Source organism: Nyctereutes procyonoides, unplaced genomic scaffold (genome assembly GCF_905146905.1).
Source record: "Nyctereutes procyonoides isolate TBG_1078 unplaced genomic scaffold, NYPRO_anot_genome, whole genome shotgun sequence".
NCBI lineage: Eukaryota > Metazoa > Chordata > Mammalia > Carnivora > Canidae > Nyctereutes > Nyctereutes procyonoides.
In genome coordinates this window covers 28429035-28446840 of record NW_026575046.1, presented here as the reverse complement: position 1 = coordinate 28446840, position 17806 = coordinate 28429035, and the positions used below count along the sequence as shown (strand labels likewise).

The 17806-nt window shown below is 49.4% G+C and overlaps 2 protein-coding genes across 2 annotated transcripts in view; both read right to left on the bottom strand.

The window, feature by feature from the left end:
• The window catches only part of AFAP1L1 (actin filament associated protein 1 like 1), a 61972-nt gene extending 61688 nt beyond the window's left edge, over positions 1-284 (bottom strand). The window contains exon 1 of the mRNA XM_055324942.1: positions 214-284. Within this exon, the coding sequence (XP_055180917.1) occupies positions 214-229 (16 nt within the window). The 5' untranslated portion in view covers positions 230-284. The remainder of the gene's footprint in view (positions 1-213) is intronic.
• An 11027-nt stretch (positions 285-11311) lies between these two features.
• ABLIM3 (actin binding LIM protein family member 3) overlaps positions 11312-17806 on the bottom strand; it is a 111037-nt gene continuing 104542 nt past the window's right edge. Inside the window, exon 24 of the mRNA XM_055325833.1 lies at positions 11312-13468. Coding sequence (XP_055181808.1) covers positions 13355-13468 — 114 coding nt within the window. The 3' untranslated portion in view covers positions 11312-13354. The remainder of the gene's footprint in view (positions 13469-17806) is intronic.

Below are 17806 nucleotides of genomic sequence, written 5' to 3'. Positions count from 1 at the left end.
GACGCGGCCCCGGGACGCGAGGGGGGCGCCTCTGCCGCTCAGGAGCTGGCCCCGCGGCGGAGGCACCTGCACCCCCGCCCCGGGCTCCCACCGCCGCGACCCCTCCTCGCCCCCCCCCCCGCCCTCCTCTTCCTCTCGCTCCCCCCACCCCCATCGCCGTCCTCCCTCCGCGCCCCGCGCAGCAGCCGGGGCCGGCGCCGCGGCTCCTCTTACCCCGGCCTCGGTCCATGGCGCCGGCGGGGCCCGGGCGCGCGGAGCGGGTTGGCGGCGGCGGCGGGGCCGGCGGGCGGGCGGGCGGGCGGGCGGAGGGGCGGGCGGCGCTGTGCTGCGGCCCCGCGGGAGCGCCCTGCGCGCCGCCCCTCCCCCGACAGGATGCCCGCCCCGCGCCCCCGCCCGCCCCCCCGCGCCCGCCCGGAATCGGGCCGCAGCTCGCCTCGCCCCCTGCGCGGCCGCCCGGGGTCCCGGGGCCCGCCCCGCCGCGCCCCTCCCCGCCGCGCCCCTCCCCGCCGCTGCCGCCCCCCGCTACGGCCGCACCTTCCAGCGCATTCCATCTGCCGGCCGCCCCGACTGCTGGCACGAGCTCCCCGGCCCCCGCCCCGCCGCCGGCCACCGCCGGGGGAATCAACCCCCCCACCCCCCCCGCAGCTGCCCCTCGTGGCCTGACTTTGGCCACCGTCTGCGGCCGACGCGCCTTTCCTGAGCACCTTCCAGTTCCAGATAGTGGACGGGGCGCTACGCCGGTGCGGCGTCAATCACGGTGCGCGCGGAGAGCAGGGGGAAAACGATGATAATAGATCTCCAAAGAGAAGAGCGTCAAAGACAAGGACACACAGAGAGGGTTAAAGGGTGGACAGTGCTTGGGATAGTTCCAGCTTTTGAGCTTCTTTGTGTATTAACGGATGAGACATCCAAACGGGGGGGATACAAATTGTGGAGGTGAATACTTGCAGCGTCCGAAATACAGAGCGATGGAGGTGCGCTCTTTGCAAACCGATTACAGCACGTACGAAGAATACTGCTATGGCCAGTGCGGCCCAGGAGCAGGATTTAAGGTTAAAGTTGTATGAAGAATGTCAACTTCTTTCATCCCGTTATTGTGTCTCTGTGAAAACAGGTATAACTTATTTATAGACCATATCAAATATCTAAATTTAAGACCTTTTACAAAGTGGAGTCCAAGCCCAATCGTCCTCCTAGACACCCTTCCTCCCCAAGTTGGGCCAAGGCTCTGTTTTCAGTCTTGACTAGGGAACTCCTTCAACTTAGAACATCCCGGCATTGGGAACACTTTGTGCAAAGGCAGAGAGGCGAGGAGCAACTTGGGAAAGAGTATCCTGCACTTTCCTGGACTAGGGATCTTTTTCTCCATGGCTTTTATGGGCAAATTGAAATTGATGCTGTCTTCCATACATTGCATGGGTTGTTTGTAGTATGTGTTAGCCCTCAGAGGAAATGTGGCATGCTGAAGAAAAACAGGATTTGAGTCAGAAAACTTGTGTGTGAGGTCTTGCCCTACGAAGTGCATAAGACTTTCTTGCTCATCTGTGCTTTGGGAGACCTCTGATTGACCTCATGGGGCTGTTGCGAGGGCAAATGAAATGATGGTACAAACCCACTTTATAAACCATAAATAGCTATAAAAATGTGAGGCATTATTATTTTCCAACTTCCTCTTTGTTCCTGCCTACTTTTCCAATTTGAAAAGGTCAGTTTAAATTCTAAAGCAGACAACCAACAATTTACAAGTGGATTAAGTTCCCCAAGTTCACTGTTGGAACTCTGAAACATTGGAAACAAGGCAATGGATGGCTGTTAAGGTCCCAGGGCAGCCCATTAATATGTTTAAAAACATAACATTTCATTTGAAAGAGTAAAATATTGTAAAATATAGCAATTATAAGACAGAGGCTCTGGTAGATTCTTAAAAAATATTTGCTAAACTTTCAAGAATTTTGGAGGTTCATTAGAGAATTGAAACAGTAAAGTCAAAAGGGCTAAGGAGAATTTATATATATCTGAGGGGTAATTTATGGAGGGGGGATAACTGAACTTTGGACTGGGAAACATGTATAAATGGGAGAACAGTCTGTGCACAGTTTGCCAAGAGTTAACAGAAAGAAGGGGCTGTGGAGGTGTGGTGGTTCTGGTTTAGATAATTACACATAATGCCCACTGGGTGGTACTGTTGACCTAGTTGATTACAGCTGGGTTGCTGTCAGGATCACTGAATGAGAAACCCTGTTTGGGGGTTTTGGACAAGGAATAACTATATATATATTTTTTCTGTCCTTTTCACTTAATGGAGTCTATGGTCACCATAAAAAGGACACCATGTTTCATCCATTCACGTAGCAATATTTGTTGCATTCTGTGCAGGTTCCTATCTGGAGAAAAAACACCAAGTGGGAATGGGCTCTTGTCCTCAAGGAATCTACAATCTAATAGAGGACATAAATATGCACAAAATAAATGAGTTACAGATTTCTATGTGAAAAGGACCAGAGGAGAGATAAAGTCCTCTTGGAGTTCATCAAGACAAAGCAAGAATTTCTTGCCAATCATAGTGACAGTACTGGATGATGGACATTTGGGTGAGCCCACAATGGGGAGATTACATTACAAACAGTAATTAGCAAACAGTAGGAGCAGAGCCACAGTGGGGGAGACCACAGAACGTGCCTGTAGAGCCGTTTGGTAGAGCTGTTTGGTTTGGTGTGATTGTGGGGTGCCCAGTGGTAAGTGCCAGTGAAGGACCTGGATGGTGGTTGTGGATGTCCTGTTTCCTCCTTTCCTTCCCATGTCTCTGCATGAGTGCAACCCTCGGAGAGGATTCTTATTGCTTGGTACTAGGTTTGTCTGGTGCTGTCTAAAGAGTTCTGTGTGGAGAGCTCTGGCTCTGTAAAAAGATATCAAATTTGATCCCCGTGAACAATACCAGGAAGAAAGCTTTCAACTCCCTCATGCTCCCAATCTTGGGAAAACAAATGATACTCCCCAGTCTCATTCTTAGCTTATCAGGTGGAACTGGGAAGCCCTGGGAAAGAAAAATTTGGAGGCTAAAGATTCTTTGTCCCAGTGAAAGAAACATACTCTAGTCTTCTACCCTTTTGTCTTGCCTCTAGGTCTGCTTGCATCATGGCCACCAGAGCGAACATTCCATGACCCCAATCAGATCCCCCTTAAATTTTTTATTAAAAATTTTATTTATTTATTCATGAGACACACACACACACACACAGAGAGAGAGAGAGAGAGAGAGAGAGGCAGAGACATAGGCAGAGGGAGAAGCAGTTTCCCCATGGGGAGCCTGATGAGGGACTTGATCCCAGGATCCTGAGATCACAACCTGAGTCAAAGGCAAGTGCCCCCAGATCCCTCTTAAAAATATGGGATGAAAAAAAAATAAAAATATGGGATGGCTTCCCTCTGTCCTTAGTGTAGAGTCCAAGTTCCTTACTATGGGGTGCCTTCTTCACTGACCCCCTACCTCAGTGCAGATAAATAGCTCAGGAGACCCTGGGAAGAGTAAGAAAAACCACAGATGGGGCATTCAGACCTGAGTTCTTGGACTGACTCTGTTGCTCTGTGAATCTCCGTTCTTCAGTTGGGTTGTCAATGTTTAATTTCCTACTTAACTTCTTGCCTTGCCTCCCCTCCCCGCCCAGTTCCCTGATTGCAAGCACTGAGAGGGTGAGTGCTGTGTCTTACTCCCTGCTAGATCCCTACAGCTCTAGTGCCATGCTTGGCCAGGGGTGAGTGGTAGTAAGTACTGTGGAATGAGTCAGTGAATACTTGCTCAAGGGCTCATGAGGCTTCTTTTAATGCGTGCATCCCAGAGGGTGCCATTTGTCACCTGGGATTGTTTGTTTGCTCACTTGTTTGCAGGGGAAATGAGATTGCAGCGAGGTACTCTGCAAGGAAGAGGTTTCTGCTTCCCAGCCTCACTGCGTGCTGCTGTGGGCATGCAGCCTAGCCCATTGGGCTTCTCCTTGGTGCAGGGCCCCTCTCCCAAGCTCCTTTGTGTAGAGTGAGCCCCAGAGCCCCTTGCTCGAGCGTCTGCCCAGGGCTGGTGGCCAGATGAAAACTTCTCTTGTTCCACTCAGTACAATATCGCCATTATGGCTCCTACCCAGGGAAATGACACATGTCTGCTGGTCCACCCTGGGCCCCGGAAAGCAGATAGAGATCTGGGTGGTGACTGCTGGGAGAAAGAGAGAGTTTCATGGATGAAAGCCCCTCCTTGGTCACACCTTCAGGTTTCTGTTCCAGGGCTCAGGGCTCCTACCTGTACCCAGGCCACAGGGCTCAGCTTCAGTAGTGAACAGAGTCCAGTGCACTGGTTGTGTCGGTAGGAAAAGAGCTTTTGTTTCTATGCCCAAATGCTGCATGAAGCCTGTCCCTTCTCTTTGAGTCCTTTCTCAAAAAAAGAGCACCCTTAGTTCCTCATGTGAGGCTTCCAGACTAAAGTGTCTAAAGGGCCAGCCAGGGGAGGCCTGTGTGTGAGTGGCCAGGGGAGCGTTGGGGTCCATGGCAAAGGAGAGCACTGTTGTCCCATTGAAAGGTCAGGATCCAGGAGCATGGGCCGGTGTGGCCAGCGAGGACATGAGCCTGGAGTGGTCGCATCTTTAGACTTTTCAGGAAAATCCAGGAATCCAGATTTTAGTGTAAAATCTCTTGATTCAATAATGTTGGCAATGAATGCAGTTGCTTGGAAACATTGCCAGATGGTCTTCTGTTGGCCCACAGCTACCTTTGTGGAAGCTTGAGGGAGATTATGGCCTCATGAAGACCTTCCAGAGAGTCTGTCCAGCTGGGTGCCTCCACCCCGAGGGCCTGGGAGATGCCCAGCCCCTAACACTGTGGCAGGGCAGGGGCTAACTCCCTTCTGAAAGGCTGCCTTGTATGCTCCATCTTCCCCTCCGTGCTGCCGGATGACACCAGGCTGCAGAAGTCCAAAGGGAATTTCTGAAGCCGGAACCAGAAAAACTTTTGAGCAGAGAAAAATCAGAGAGGTTAGCCAGGTGGTCTCCTCGTTGGTTAAGTAAGGAAACTACGGCCCAAAGCTGGGAAGAAACCTTACCTGAAAGCTCACCAGGCCTAAGAGGCAGGGCCAGGGGTGGAGTCCAGGACTCCAGACTTGATGTCACTAGAGCCACTCTCCTGTCCCATAACTGTCATTTTCTACCTTTGTGGGGCACGTCGAGGGAGAGCAAGATCAAAGGCATGATCTTCAACTTCTCTGGCCCCCCAATGACTCATCTAAAAAATCATCTGAAAATTGGAGGCAAACAACAGCTCCACACACACAGGGCTTGTGAGGCTTCCATGCGTGCATGTAGAGTGCTTGGTGCCTTGCCTGGCACAGAGGAAGCGTTCTCCAAATTCAGCTAGCACTCTGCCTAGGGAGGTGGGTGTACAGTGGCTTCAGGTGAGACATCCCTGAGTCGGGGTCAGGCTCTGCTATGTACCGCTGTGAAACCTTGAACTGATCCCCATTTCCTCATCCTTAAAATGAGAGTAAAAGAAGTACCCGGAGGATTAGATGAGATATGTCAGATGCTTAATCCAGTGCCTGGCGCACTGTCAGAAGTGTGAGTGATTATGGTAAGCAGTGTGGGTTTCCTCTGAAGACGTGGTCAGCGCTGCAGGAAACCTTAAGGGATCCTGAAATCGCAGCCACCCACACACAAACCCAGGCTGCCCCCTGCAGGGGGTTTTATGTAAGTCAAACCCTCGGAAATGTGATCCCTCCTGCCAGGTTCCTCCTTCCTTGGGCAAGAACACCTCCTCGTATTCTTAAACAGGAGGCTTACAGAGCTTCCAGCTCCTGCTACCCACAGGGTCTGTTAGGGGGTGGAATTTTGTTCGTATATTTTTTAAAAAGTCAAATAGTGCCGCTATTTTGTCAGAAGGGCAAATTGCTCGGGAAAGTTTCTCCTGGTTCAGGTGGGTAAGACCCCGTCAGTGAGTGAGATAGGAAGTCACACTTCCTTTGTGTGACAATAAATTCCTTATCCACAGGAAGGCCCTGGAGACTTCCCTTGAGACTCCACTTAATGAATATTATTTTTCTCTAGGAGCCAGCGTATTGGCCATGACTCCTTGGGTGGCAAGTGACAGCATCACAGCTCAAACAGCAAGCCAAAGAAAGGAATCCATTCACTCAGAAGGTAACTGGGGAGCTGAAGGGATGAGGCTGGCAAACAGAGCAGTCCCCACTCTGTCTGCACCCCCTGACTGCCATCCTCTGCTGGTCTTCAGCAGCAGCGGGTCTCTCCCAGTCTATGGTGAAGAAGGTCCCGCCACTGAAGGCCTGCGCGTCTGTGCAGGTGGCGATTCCAGGGGAGAAAGTCGTTCCCCCTTCCCTGCAGTTCTGGCCCTGGCCAGAGGGGGTGCTGATAGTCTGGGAAAGCACTTGATTCAGGGTGGGGGATGTCACACACACACACACACACACACACACACACACACACACACACACCGCCCGCTACTCAACCTGATGTACAGCCTGATGTCCTTACCGCCCTGTGAAATAAGTGCTGTCATTCCTATTTTGCAAGCTAATTTCACCTGGTATATTAGTGTGCTAGGGCCGTCCAAACAAAATCCCACGGACTGGGGGGTTTGAACAATGGAAAGTTATTTTCTTTTATTCTTTTATTATTTTTATTTATTTATTTGATATATATAGAGAGACAGCATAAGCAGGGGGAAGTGGCAGGCACAGGGAGAGAGAGAAGCAGGCTCCCTGCCTGGCAGGGAATCCGATGGGGGACTTAATCCCAGGACCCTGGGAGCATGACCTGAGGAGAAGGCAGATGCTTCCCCAACTGAGGCACCCAGGCGCCCCGGAAATTTATTTTCTCACAGCTCTGGAGGCTGAAAGTTGAAGCTCAAGGTGGCAACTGAGTTGGTTTCCTCTGAGGTCACCCCCCTGCTGCCTCTTCACATGGTCTTTCCTCTGTCACATGGTGTCTCTGTGTCCTGGTGTCTCTGTGTGTCCCAATCTCCTCTTCTTATAGGGCCACCAGGCTAATTGGAGTAGGGCCCACCCAAATGGCCTCATTTAAAGGCCCTACTTCCACATACAAACACATTCTGAGGTACTGGGGGTTAGGGCTTCAGCATATGAATTTTGGAGGGGACACAATTCAGCCCACAACCCCTGCCTGGTAAAGAGGGAAGCTGAGTCTAGCCACAGAGCTCTGATGTCCCTGCTGCAGCTCATGATGGTGCCCATGAAGGCAGAGGCCCTACAACCTGGGGCAGCAGGGGAAGGGACTGTATCCAACGAAAACCTCTCAAGGCCCAAGAACATTGTGCTGGCATGACCCCTGGGGTGCAGGAGAGTCTTGGCTCTCTGAGGTGAGCAGTGGTCAGTCAGGTCCTGCTTGATCGTCACAGTAACTTGTGTTTTCTTCTCTGTGCACAGCATCTTCAGATTCTTTACCCTCTGGCTCCTCGAAGACCAATCTTCGTGAAGAAACTGAGGGAATATACATCTCCTCCCGTCCTACTTCTGTCACATAGAGCGATGCTTCCCCGAGCATGGAATTCAGGTGATTGGTGGGAATGTGGCCTGGATTCGGTTGTGACAGAGACCACCACATTTGAGGAGTTACGAATTTATTTGAATTTGTATTAAAAGCATATGACTGGTCCTTAGGAATCCATACTTCCACTGATGTTGCTTAAAATAGAAATGTCAGGTATGAGTCAGTTGAAAGAAAAATATCAGGTAGACAGCGTTAAGCAAGTAAAGAATCTGTTGAACATCAAGAACGTTGTGTTGGAGTGACTGAAATTTGGGAAACACTTTTGGTCATGGGTATAGATGTCAACTTACTTTTGACTTGATTCATCTGCACACTTGGCTCTAATTTGCCCTGAGGACTTAACTGTGTGTGAGTGTGAGAGTGTGTGAGAGTATGAGTGTGTGTGTGTGTGTGTGTGTGAGTATGCGAGACTGTGAGAGAATGAGTGTGTGTTTGTGAGTGTGTGTGTGTAACTGCAGGCCCGTGATTTCTCTTACCTGTGCTCCTGTGCCAATCATACTGGACCAGGCCAGGTGAAGAGGCGAGGGGGCTCCTGGGTGATAATGAGAGGCTGGCCCTTATCTTCATAGCTTCTGGATTTTATTTATTGAGGATGTTACTCCAGGGTTTTTGAATGGTTTGAGTGTGAGAGTGTCCCTGCATGGCTGTGTCTGTAAGTAGGTATTTATCATTGTGTAGGCAAGATTTTCAGCAACTTGAAGTCTGATGTGAAATGAAGCATTTAAAAGTTAATTCCAGGGGATCCCTGGGTGGCTCAGCTGTTTAGTGCCTGCCTTCGGCCCAGGGTGTGATCCTGGAGACCTGGGATCGAGTCCCACGTCGGGCTCCCTGCATGGAGCCTGCCTCTCCCTCTGCCTGTGTCTCTACCTCTCTCTCTCTCTCTCTCTCTGTGTGTGTCTCTCATGAATAAATAAATAGAATCTTTAAAATAAAATAAAAAAATAAAAAAATAAAATAAAATAAAATAAAATAAATTTAATTCCAGGGATGTCTGGGTGACTCAGCGGTTGAGTGTCTGCCTTTGACTCAGGGCATGATCCCAGTCTGGGGATCGAGTCCCACATCGGGCTCCTTGTGAGGAACCTGCTTCTTCCTCTATGTCTCCGCTTCTCTGTGTCTCTCAGGAATAATAATAATAAAAAAGTTAATTCCACGTGGGGTTTTCATGGAGATGGTGCAGTTCTGTGATGTTAATTACTATGAATTTTAGCAGTGCTTTCCTCTCCTTGAATTTCACGCCCTCCTTCTCCACATTTGGCTCTGTTCAGGGCCAGCTGCAGCTGCTGACACCTTCCACAGCTAGGCCCACGTTTCTGCTCCAGGTGCCTGGTGAGGATGACGGGCTCCAGTGCAGGTGACCGGGCTGCTTGTCCTGCTCTGTCCAGATGCTCAGTGGGCCTGTTGCTGTGGCTGCAAAATGCGGCCATTGTATTGACTTCAAGCTCTCAATCTCATTCTCTGATTTTTACGCTTTCCCCCCACCCCCATCATGTTCTGCTTTATTAATGTAAGGTTGCCCCCCAGTGTTCAAAAACGTCATGTGCATGGAGAAAAGTTCCCTTCTGGAACTTCAGAAAGGCTGGCACAAATGTGTTGGCGTTTGTCCATAAAAGGACGATGGTTTAGAGCAGCGCTTCTCTAACCTCACTATGTGTGTCGGTCACCTGGCAGTCTTATTAAAATACAGATGTGGACCGAGGAGGTCAGGGAAGTGGCCTGCATTTCTAACAAGCTCCGAAGGTGACTCCCATGGTACTGGTAGGGGCCTGCACTCCAAGTAACAAGGCTCCTCTGCACCTAGTAGGTTTACAACCACAGTGCAAGCCAGACAGTGTCCACAAAGCCTGAATGAATGAGAGGCATTCAGTCTCCTGGCATGTTCTGCTCCCTGCCGGCCTTCCCCTCCTCCCTTCTTTTTTTAAAGTAGGCTTTATGGAGCCCAATGAGGGGCTTGAACTCATGACCCTGAAATTAAGACCTGAGCTGAAATCAAGAGTTGGACACTTAACCAACTGAGCCACCTGGGCGCCCCCCCCCTTCTAATCTCATTCTCCCCCTCACTCATTCCTTTCTGCCTTCACTGGAACATTTAGTTCCTCAAATACACCAAACTTTCGCCAACCACAGTGCCTTTGCACATGCTGTCTCTGTGCTTAGAGTGCTGTCACCCCTACTTTCCCCTTGCATACTTTGTTTTCATCCTTCAGTGAGTATGTGAAGCGAGTTCTTTGCTGCTCCTCTCTCGGGTACTCTGTTGTCTGTGCGGCAGTTATCTTTTTGTGTCCTCTCTTTCTCTGTTACTTACTTACAATCTGTTCCCTCCTCTCCACCAGAGCTGAGAGCTCTGCCTTACACACTGTTGAATCTTAGTGCTCCTGCCTCCCAGCAGATGCTCAGTTTTCCCTGAGTGTGTGTGCAGGCAGGGACAAAAGAGCATTCTTTAGTGTCCTGTTGCATATTTGAGTTGCCTGTCTGGAGGGGTGTGGTGGGGATGATTCTTAGAAAAATCATTTGATGAGAGGTCAGGAAGGGAGATACCTTTAAGCCACATCCCATCTTCAGAGATGTCAAGAGTGAGATAAGTGTTTATCTTAGGATAGAAATAGGAAATACAGTAAGTCTAACATTTCTTATGTCAAATTAGTTATGTCAAATTATGTCAAATTAGTTTATGAAACATTGAATTGCACAAAGGTCCTGCAAGGCTTTGTGGGACTTTTGGCAATGTGCATGGTGGGGTCTCTAAGGGGAGGGACGGTGGCTGTGGCAGGGACAATGTGATTCACTTTTCCAGAAGGCTTTCCTTTCTCAGCACAGCACTTGCCACCACTATCGAGGTTCAAAATGCCAAGTACTCAATGTTCCAGCCTTCTTTGTAGCAAGGGCATGAATCTATTCCCTCATTCTGCCAACGGGACCTGGGAAGTCTACTGAGGATGTCTGGGATAGTTTTCTGATCAAAAGAGACACATAAAGGGAAATTTCTTTCCTGTTTGTTTGTTTGTTTATTTATTTTTATGTGGTTGGGTGAAGACATGATACCTGGAGCCACAGCTGCCTTTTGTGAACAAAAGGGGTCATATCTAGGGATAAAAGCCACTCTACTGAGGTTGGTGGAGTGGAGAGATGCAGAGAACCTGGGCCTCCAACAGCATCATTGAACTGAGTTGATTAGCCTGCACCTGGATCTCCAGTTGTGCAGGATTATATGGACTCTCATTGTTTAAGCCACTTTTAAGAAGGCACTTCTTACTTGCAGCTGAAAGCATCCTGACTGCTGAGAGGGGCTAAGCTGGTGTCTCTAAGCCCACAGCCTGGAAGTGGCTTCTCGCTCCATCACGGTAATTATAAGTCCTCTTGAAAGCTGTTTTCTCATCTGTGAGATATAATTATTCTTATTTCCTCCCTCTTAGGTTGTTACAGAGGCTGACAAGGCATGGTGGGTGTAAAGTCTTCAGTGTAGAACTTGGCACACTATCAGTACTTAATAATGAACTATTGTTATTATTGTTAGTTTTTGGATCACACAACCGTATTTGTTGGAATATTCTCCACCACCTCGCGGAACCCTATGTTCTGCAGGAAACAACCTGGGTGATGCTTCCCTTGTCAAATCTTCTTAATTTACAGAAGGAGAAACTGAGGCCAAGAGAGAGCTGCTTTCTAGACTCTTTTATTTTGGAAAATGTGCACGGTTTAGCCTCTTCCCCTATCACGCATTTCCACTCACACCAGAAACAACAGAAGGACACAGGTCTGGGTTGAAATTATGTGCTTTTATGGGAAACAAAAATACCCAACAACAATAACAAAAGCCCTTCATCTTGCCAAGTTCTCAACCAGTGATAATGAGGCAGTTTCAATGATTGTGTCTGGCTGGGGACATTTCTAAAGGGTCAGGACAGTTGAAAGATGCTGGCCAAAAAGAGAGTTGCAGAGGGTTGATGTTTTAAATGAGAGTATAATAGACCTCCTTCTGGCCCCTCATCCTATCACCCTTTCAAGTCACAGTCTCCTCTCTGTTTACAAAGATCCTTCCTAAACTTTGCTCAAGTGCAGTTTCTTCCAGAACGCATTCCTTGGTCTGCACCAACTTGCATCTGCTTTCTCTGTAATTCCACAAACACATTCTCATGCTGTCTCCCATCACTTCCTGCCTTACATCCATCACATGTGAGTCCATGCCTGACGACACCCATTGTTAGCAGGCCTGCCCCCCAGCCCAGATACCATGTTGATCATCTCAGTGCTCCCATCTCCCTCCCCCATTCAGTGCTCAGTATACAGCAGGTGCTCAGCATCAGCAGGTGCTCAGTGAGAGTTTGCTGAATTGAAGCCGGTTCTATATACACCATGTCACATCATCAGCCTCTTGAGAGTCATAATGGTTATTTCCACTTCTTCATCTTCCCTCTGTGACCTCAAAATGACCCAAATCAAGCCATCTCCAAGAAGGAACAGACCCCACCAAACATCACCAATGGGGGGGGGGTGTGTGTCAAAGGTTTGGGGGGAGGAGAGAAGTTAGCATTATGCTTTCATCCTTGTTCAAGAAGGCAAGAGGGCAGGAAAGGCAGCCACTGGGAAAATCCAGGGTTATCATGAGCAGTGTTGGCCAATGCTTCATTTTGGAATTCCGTAAGCAGCCATTCTTCCAAAGATTTCACCTATGAAACATGGCCAACTTTGCAGTGGGACCCAGTGACTGGGTGGGGGCTGCTTCAGTTGCCCTTCTAGCCCAGGGACCAGCAGGTGTAGACCAGGAAGCTTTCTCTGGGACATGGCCTGTATGATGTTTAGAGGGGTGTTAGAGGTTGTCTGTCTAGTTGTTCTGTTGGAGCTATGATGGGAATGTTAGCCCTGTGGTGTGTTGAGTTATCAGGCACATAGATTGTAGTAAGGCTGAAGAATACAGGCTGTAATAATGGGCCTCTCCTCCAAAGGGGGGGGTGGGGGTTCAGGAAGTGCTGGGAGCACTGAGGGTGAAAGGACAATCCCAAGAGGTCCTGCAGCTCCAATTCTAACAGGTGCCCTGCTCTGGCTCCTGCTGCCAGCTCCCACGCCTTCCCTCGTCTCCACGTTGGGGCCAGGCAAAGGGGCCAGTTGGAAGTGGCAGAGGGAAGGGAAGTGCCTCTTCTTTCTCTACCATGAGACTTGGACAAGGGAGAGGTTAGAATCAAGGGCAGAAGGAGGACTGAGGGGCTGCAGAGAGGCCAAGGCCCTAGCCACTTGTTTGCTGCTCTATCGAGTGGATTGGAGCCCACACTGCGAAGTGTGTAACCCTCAGAGAGCACCGAACTCCTAACTGGGGGAGATGAGAAAATTCTTCATGGGCTCTCAGAGGTGCTCATTGACTTTGGGAGATTGCTGTGGATCCTCCCACTGGGAGGGCCCCTCCGGGGCCAGTAGGTGTGAAAACTGCATGGTCAGCATCCACCCTGGAGACTGGGGAAAGAGCCAAGAAGCAGAAAGAAGAGAGACTTCTTCAGGCACCTCCTTTAGGAAAGAATTGGACCTTGGGGGACTCAGGTTGGGACAGATGTTTCAGTATAAAAAGGATCCCCAGTAAAACAATGGGAGTCCCCTCAAATCCCTTCCCAAACCCCAGAGCACTTAGAAAAGAGACAGTAAGGAGCATAAAAATATCTCGATGACGTGGGCTTGCCTGACAGTACAGAAAAGCAAGTCTCATGGCAGGCAGTGTGTCCCATTACACAAGAGAGGATTATACCGAGCTTCAGTATAGAGATTTTACATATATCTTTATATAAATGCATATATATTTATAGAGCCTCTGCCTAGAACAGCCGGGCTTGCTTCTTCAGTTCATTCCTCTTCCAGAGGGCCAGCCGGTCAAACTCAGAGATGGTCATGCCAAACACTTGGTAGAACTCTTCCTGGGACAGGTGGCGCTGAAAGGAGCGTGGAGGGGACAGAGAGGGAACAGCTTGAGGACAACAGGTGGAGGCTGGGGGCAGGCGCACGCAGGCGCACGCAGGCGCACGCAGAAGCGGACCCTGTGGGTTTCCCTGGGTGTGCTGTGCCTCGCAGCGCTGGGGGGTGGGGGGCGAGGAGTTGTTGAATGGAAGGCTGTGCATGTTTCCTCCGTGGGGCCTCCGGAGCTGGTCTGGAGAGCCCTCACCTGTGCCAGACTCAGGTGGGAATTCTGCTTCACCTAAGTGCCTCTCGATGCATCCTGGCTGACCTCACCTGCCTGCATCCCGCTCCTTGCATCCTGTGCCCCAGAGTGTGTTGGGACTCATGCTATTCCTCCTTCTTTTGGGAGTAAAAGGGAGTGTGTCCAAGATTTTAGGTACATCTCTCCTTATTGGTATTTTTACAGGTGACCTGGAAGGCTGTTTCTCAGGCCAGTCAATGAAAAAAATTGCTGTTCATATTTCTCCACCTACTGAACTGTCCTTTCCTATCTTAAATATGCCATGTAGTGAAACCTTGTTCTGCATTTCTTGGCAGGTTTCCCCCCTCCTTTCTGCTTGCCCTCCCTGTTGCCCTTCCAAGCAGCCTTGAAAGTTGGTACATAGTAAAAAGTTTTAGAAATATATGACCCCTGAAAAGTGGCAAAATGTTAATAATTGGTGCATTTAGGTGAAAGTTCAGAAGGATGTTCATTTTACTCTTCTTGCAACTTTTCTCCAGGTCTAAACTTTTTCAAAATAAAATTTTAAATTATGTTTGAAAAGAGATGTATAGGGCATATATCATGCCTGAAAACCTACTGGAATCACTGAGATGACCTGTTGGTAGCAATCATGTTAGATAATTGAATACTAAAGGAGATTCACTAAGAATTACTTATACAGCCATACAGTAATTAGCCAGTTCTCTGGCCGATGTGGACTAATATTTTGGCCACATTTCCATATCTTGAAGCAAAGGTAACTTTGATATTTTGGATAGATATTATTGGTTGCTGGTGGCTTTGAGCTGACTTTTCAATACCTAACAGTATTTAATAACACCAGCAATTCCTTGCATTGCATTTCTGTTATGCCCTATACTCTGCAACTGTACAGTTGCCCCTATTTTTCTCACTTAATCCTTCCAACCACTCTGAAAACCAGAAATTATTTCTATCCGATTGAAAGAGGAGAAAATCAAAGTCAAAGGGTTAAAATGACTAACTTGACCAAGAGGGAGGGAGGGAGGGAAGAAGAGTAAGTAGCAGAGCTGAGACCAAACACAGTGCACTCCTGCTGCTCCCTTGGCCAATCCCATTAAACATCCATAAATAAGTCTTTCTGTTATGAAACATTTCAAAAATACTCAAAGGGAAGAAAATAGCACAAGGTATACCCATGCCCATTACCCAGATTCAATAGGTATCAAGAGTTTGTCACATTTGCTTCACCTATTTTGTTTTGCTGAAGTATTTTAAAGCACACCATTGGCATTATATCGATTCATGCCTCTCTACTGCAGCATGCATCTCCCCCAGAGATAGCAAAACGTAGTGGATATTTTCTTAGGTATCCTTGATGGCATGAGCAAACCTAAAAATAATTGACAAGAGTTCTTCACAATTACCTAATACCTGCTCATATTAAGATTCCTCCTGGTGGTCTCAAGAATATCTTTATAGTTTGGCTGTTTGAAGAAGGCTTCAAACAGCATCCACATATCACATTTTGTTGTTGGACCCCATCAGTCTCTGCCAGGCCAGACGGTCCCTTCTTTTGTCCCTGCTGTCGACTTGTCTATATTTGTCTCACTCGCACTCAAGGGTGGGCTGAAAAATGCTGCGGATATGGGGGAGTTCTCTTCTCAGCTCTTTCCATGGTGAAGGCTGAGGGGACCTGTCATCTCATCTGTTCTTTTTTGTTGTTGGAGGGGGACTCTTACTCTTGATTGTCTAGCTCATTTTCTTTGCTGTGCCTCAAAATCTTTTCTATGAGTTTTGATAAAACTCATAAAAGTTGGCTGACTCAACTTGAGTGCTGTGTCCACTATAGAACAGCCTGGAGGAGACTGAGGCTCTTCTGATCTCCCTCTGTGAAGGGTCAGCTGGAGTCTCTTTTCTCTTGCGAGTTCTCAGAGCACCTAATGCCAGCCCTGTCCCTTTCACATTCTCCACAGACTTTGAAGCATAAAGGTTAAGTGCATGGGTTTTAGAGCCAGGCAGATGTGGGTGTGTGACCTTGGACAAGTTATTTTACCCCTCTGAGCTTGATTTCCTCTTCTGGAAAGTGGGAGCATCCTAGTATCTACCTCCTGGATAGTGATGGTGAATGAGATAGTACAGGTCATGGGTGGCAGCCTGCACCAGGGAAGCACTCAGTTGCTGGTCACTCTCACCACTGAAACGGTATCTTTCTGTGTCTGTCACATAGTGGGGTCTGGTCTTCCTTTCCTTCAATTTCATTTCCTTCTCATTCTCTTACCTGTGCTCGTGCCACCCAGCCACACTCACCACTTGTTGTTCTCGCCTGTGTTAGGGCCTTGGGAGTGGCTGTTCCCTCTGCTGGGACGCCCTCCCTCCTTACATAAGTATGGCTAACTCCCTCTCCTGAGTCTTTGTTTGGATGTCACGTACGCAGTGAGATCTAGCCTGACCACCCTATTTAATACTGCAACTTACCTCTTCCTCTAACCCCCAATTCTCTGCCCTCCTTTTACTTCTTCCCTCAGTCCTGTTCCCATGTTCTAGGTCACTTATTCATTGTTTCTGTCATTTAGAGTCTGTCTCCTCAAGTGAGAATGCCAGCTCCCAGAGGGCAGGGGTCTTTGTTTTGTTCACTGATACACTGCATACCTGCCCTAGGTAGAGCAGGATCTGGTCTATATAATAGACTTTCAATAAATATTTTTTGGGTGAGTGACAATCTACGCTCTGAGCTCCTTGAGGAGCCCTTCAGTCCTCTCTTTAAAGTGGTGCAGGGGGCTAGGGCAGTGTTTGTAGCCCTGCGGTCTAAGCTCAGGCTCCACGGTTAGACATCCCCGGGAGCCTCTGAAAAATACCAATGCCTGAGCTCCTTCCCTAGATTGCGATTTAATTGGTCCGGGCTGGGGCACAGTATTGGTATTTTTAAGAAGCTTCTGATTCTTAGGGCAGGATATGCTTCTCTGGTAGGAGCTTCTGGGTGTCCTGGAGGATGTAAGAGGGCAACTGGTCCTCCGGGATGAACCAGCCGGCCACCCCTTCATGCTGGCTCCGCGGACCTGCCCTGGGAGCTGTCCCCTTCAGCACCCGCGGCCACTCCCGGCTCCACAGAGAAGGAGCCCTGGTTACAAACACGGGGATAATCCCCCTCGCCGGGCTGCTGGACCAGCTTGCTACAGCTGGAAGGACTCACAGAGCCTCCTGGCTAGCTCGCATCCCCCTCCCTCTGCCCAACCCTTTATTCTGGACGAATTCTCAGCAGTCAGGTGAAGGGCAGTTGATATGCTCATCCCATGGGGTGCTGAACCTCCTCTCCTAGAAGCCCGCATTTGATTCCACAAACATTTTCCAAACTTCCTCTGGTTCTGGTCTTCTGGTAGAGGATTGACTAAGTCAGACAGAGGAAACGGATAGCTGGGTGCTCTGATACAAAGGAAGGAGGAGAGGTACTTGATCTCCACTCTGGACACAGGGCTGGGGGAGGCTGGAGGAGGGGTGAGGGACACATCCTGGGAGGGTCTGGGGCGCTCTGAGACACAGGCATCACTACAGGGGGGCCCTGAGGAGTGAGGAGGCTGGCAAGATGGGAAGGGCATTCTAAGAGAGGGGGAGGCAGGGAGAAGCACTGTAGAAAGGGCAGAGTGTGCTCCGGGATCAGGGGCCCAGGGACTAGAACTCCAGGCCAAAGGTGGGGGAATGCAGATGCCATGCTCAGGCCTGCCTCTTGGCTGTAGGAATGCTGTTGCACTAATCATGACGTTCTCTTCCCCCTCTCCATCCATCCAAACCTGCTCCTTCAGGGCAGCCCCAATGGCTTAAGGGTTTAGCGCCACCTTCGGCCCAGGGCGTGATTCTGGAGGCTCAAGATCGAGTCCCATGTCAGGCTCCCTGCATGGAGCCTGCTTCTCCCTCTGCCTGTGTCTTGGCCTCTCTGTTTCTTTCTTTCTTTATTTTTTTAAGATTTATTTATTTATTTATTTGTGTGTGTGTGTGTGTGTGAGAGAGAGAGAGAGAGAGAGAGAGAGAGGCAGAGACACAGGCAGGCTCCATGCCGGGAGCCCGACACGGGACCCGATCCCGGGACTCCAGGATCGCGCCCTGGGCCAAAGGCAGGCGCTAAACTGCTGAGCCA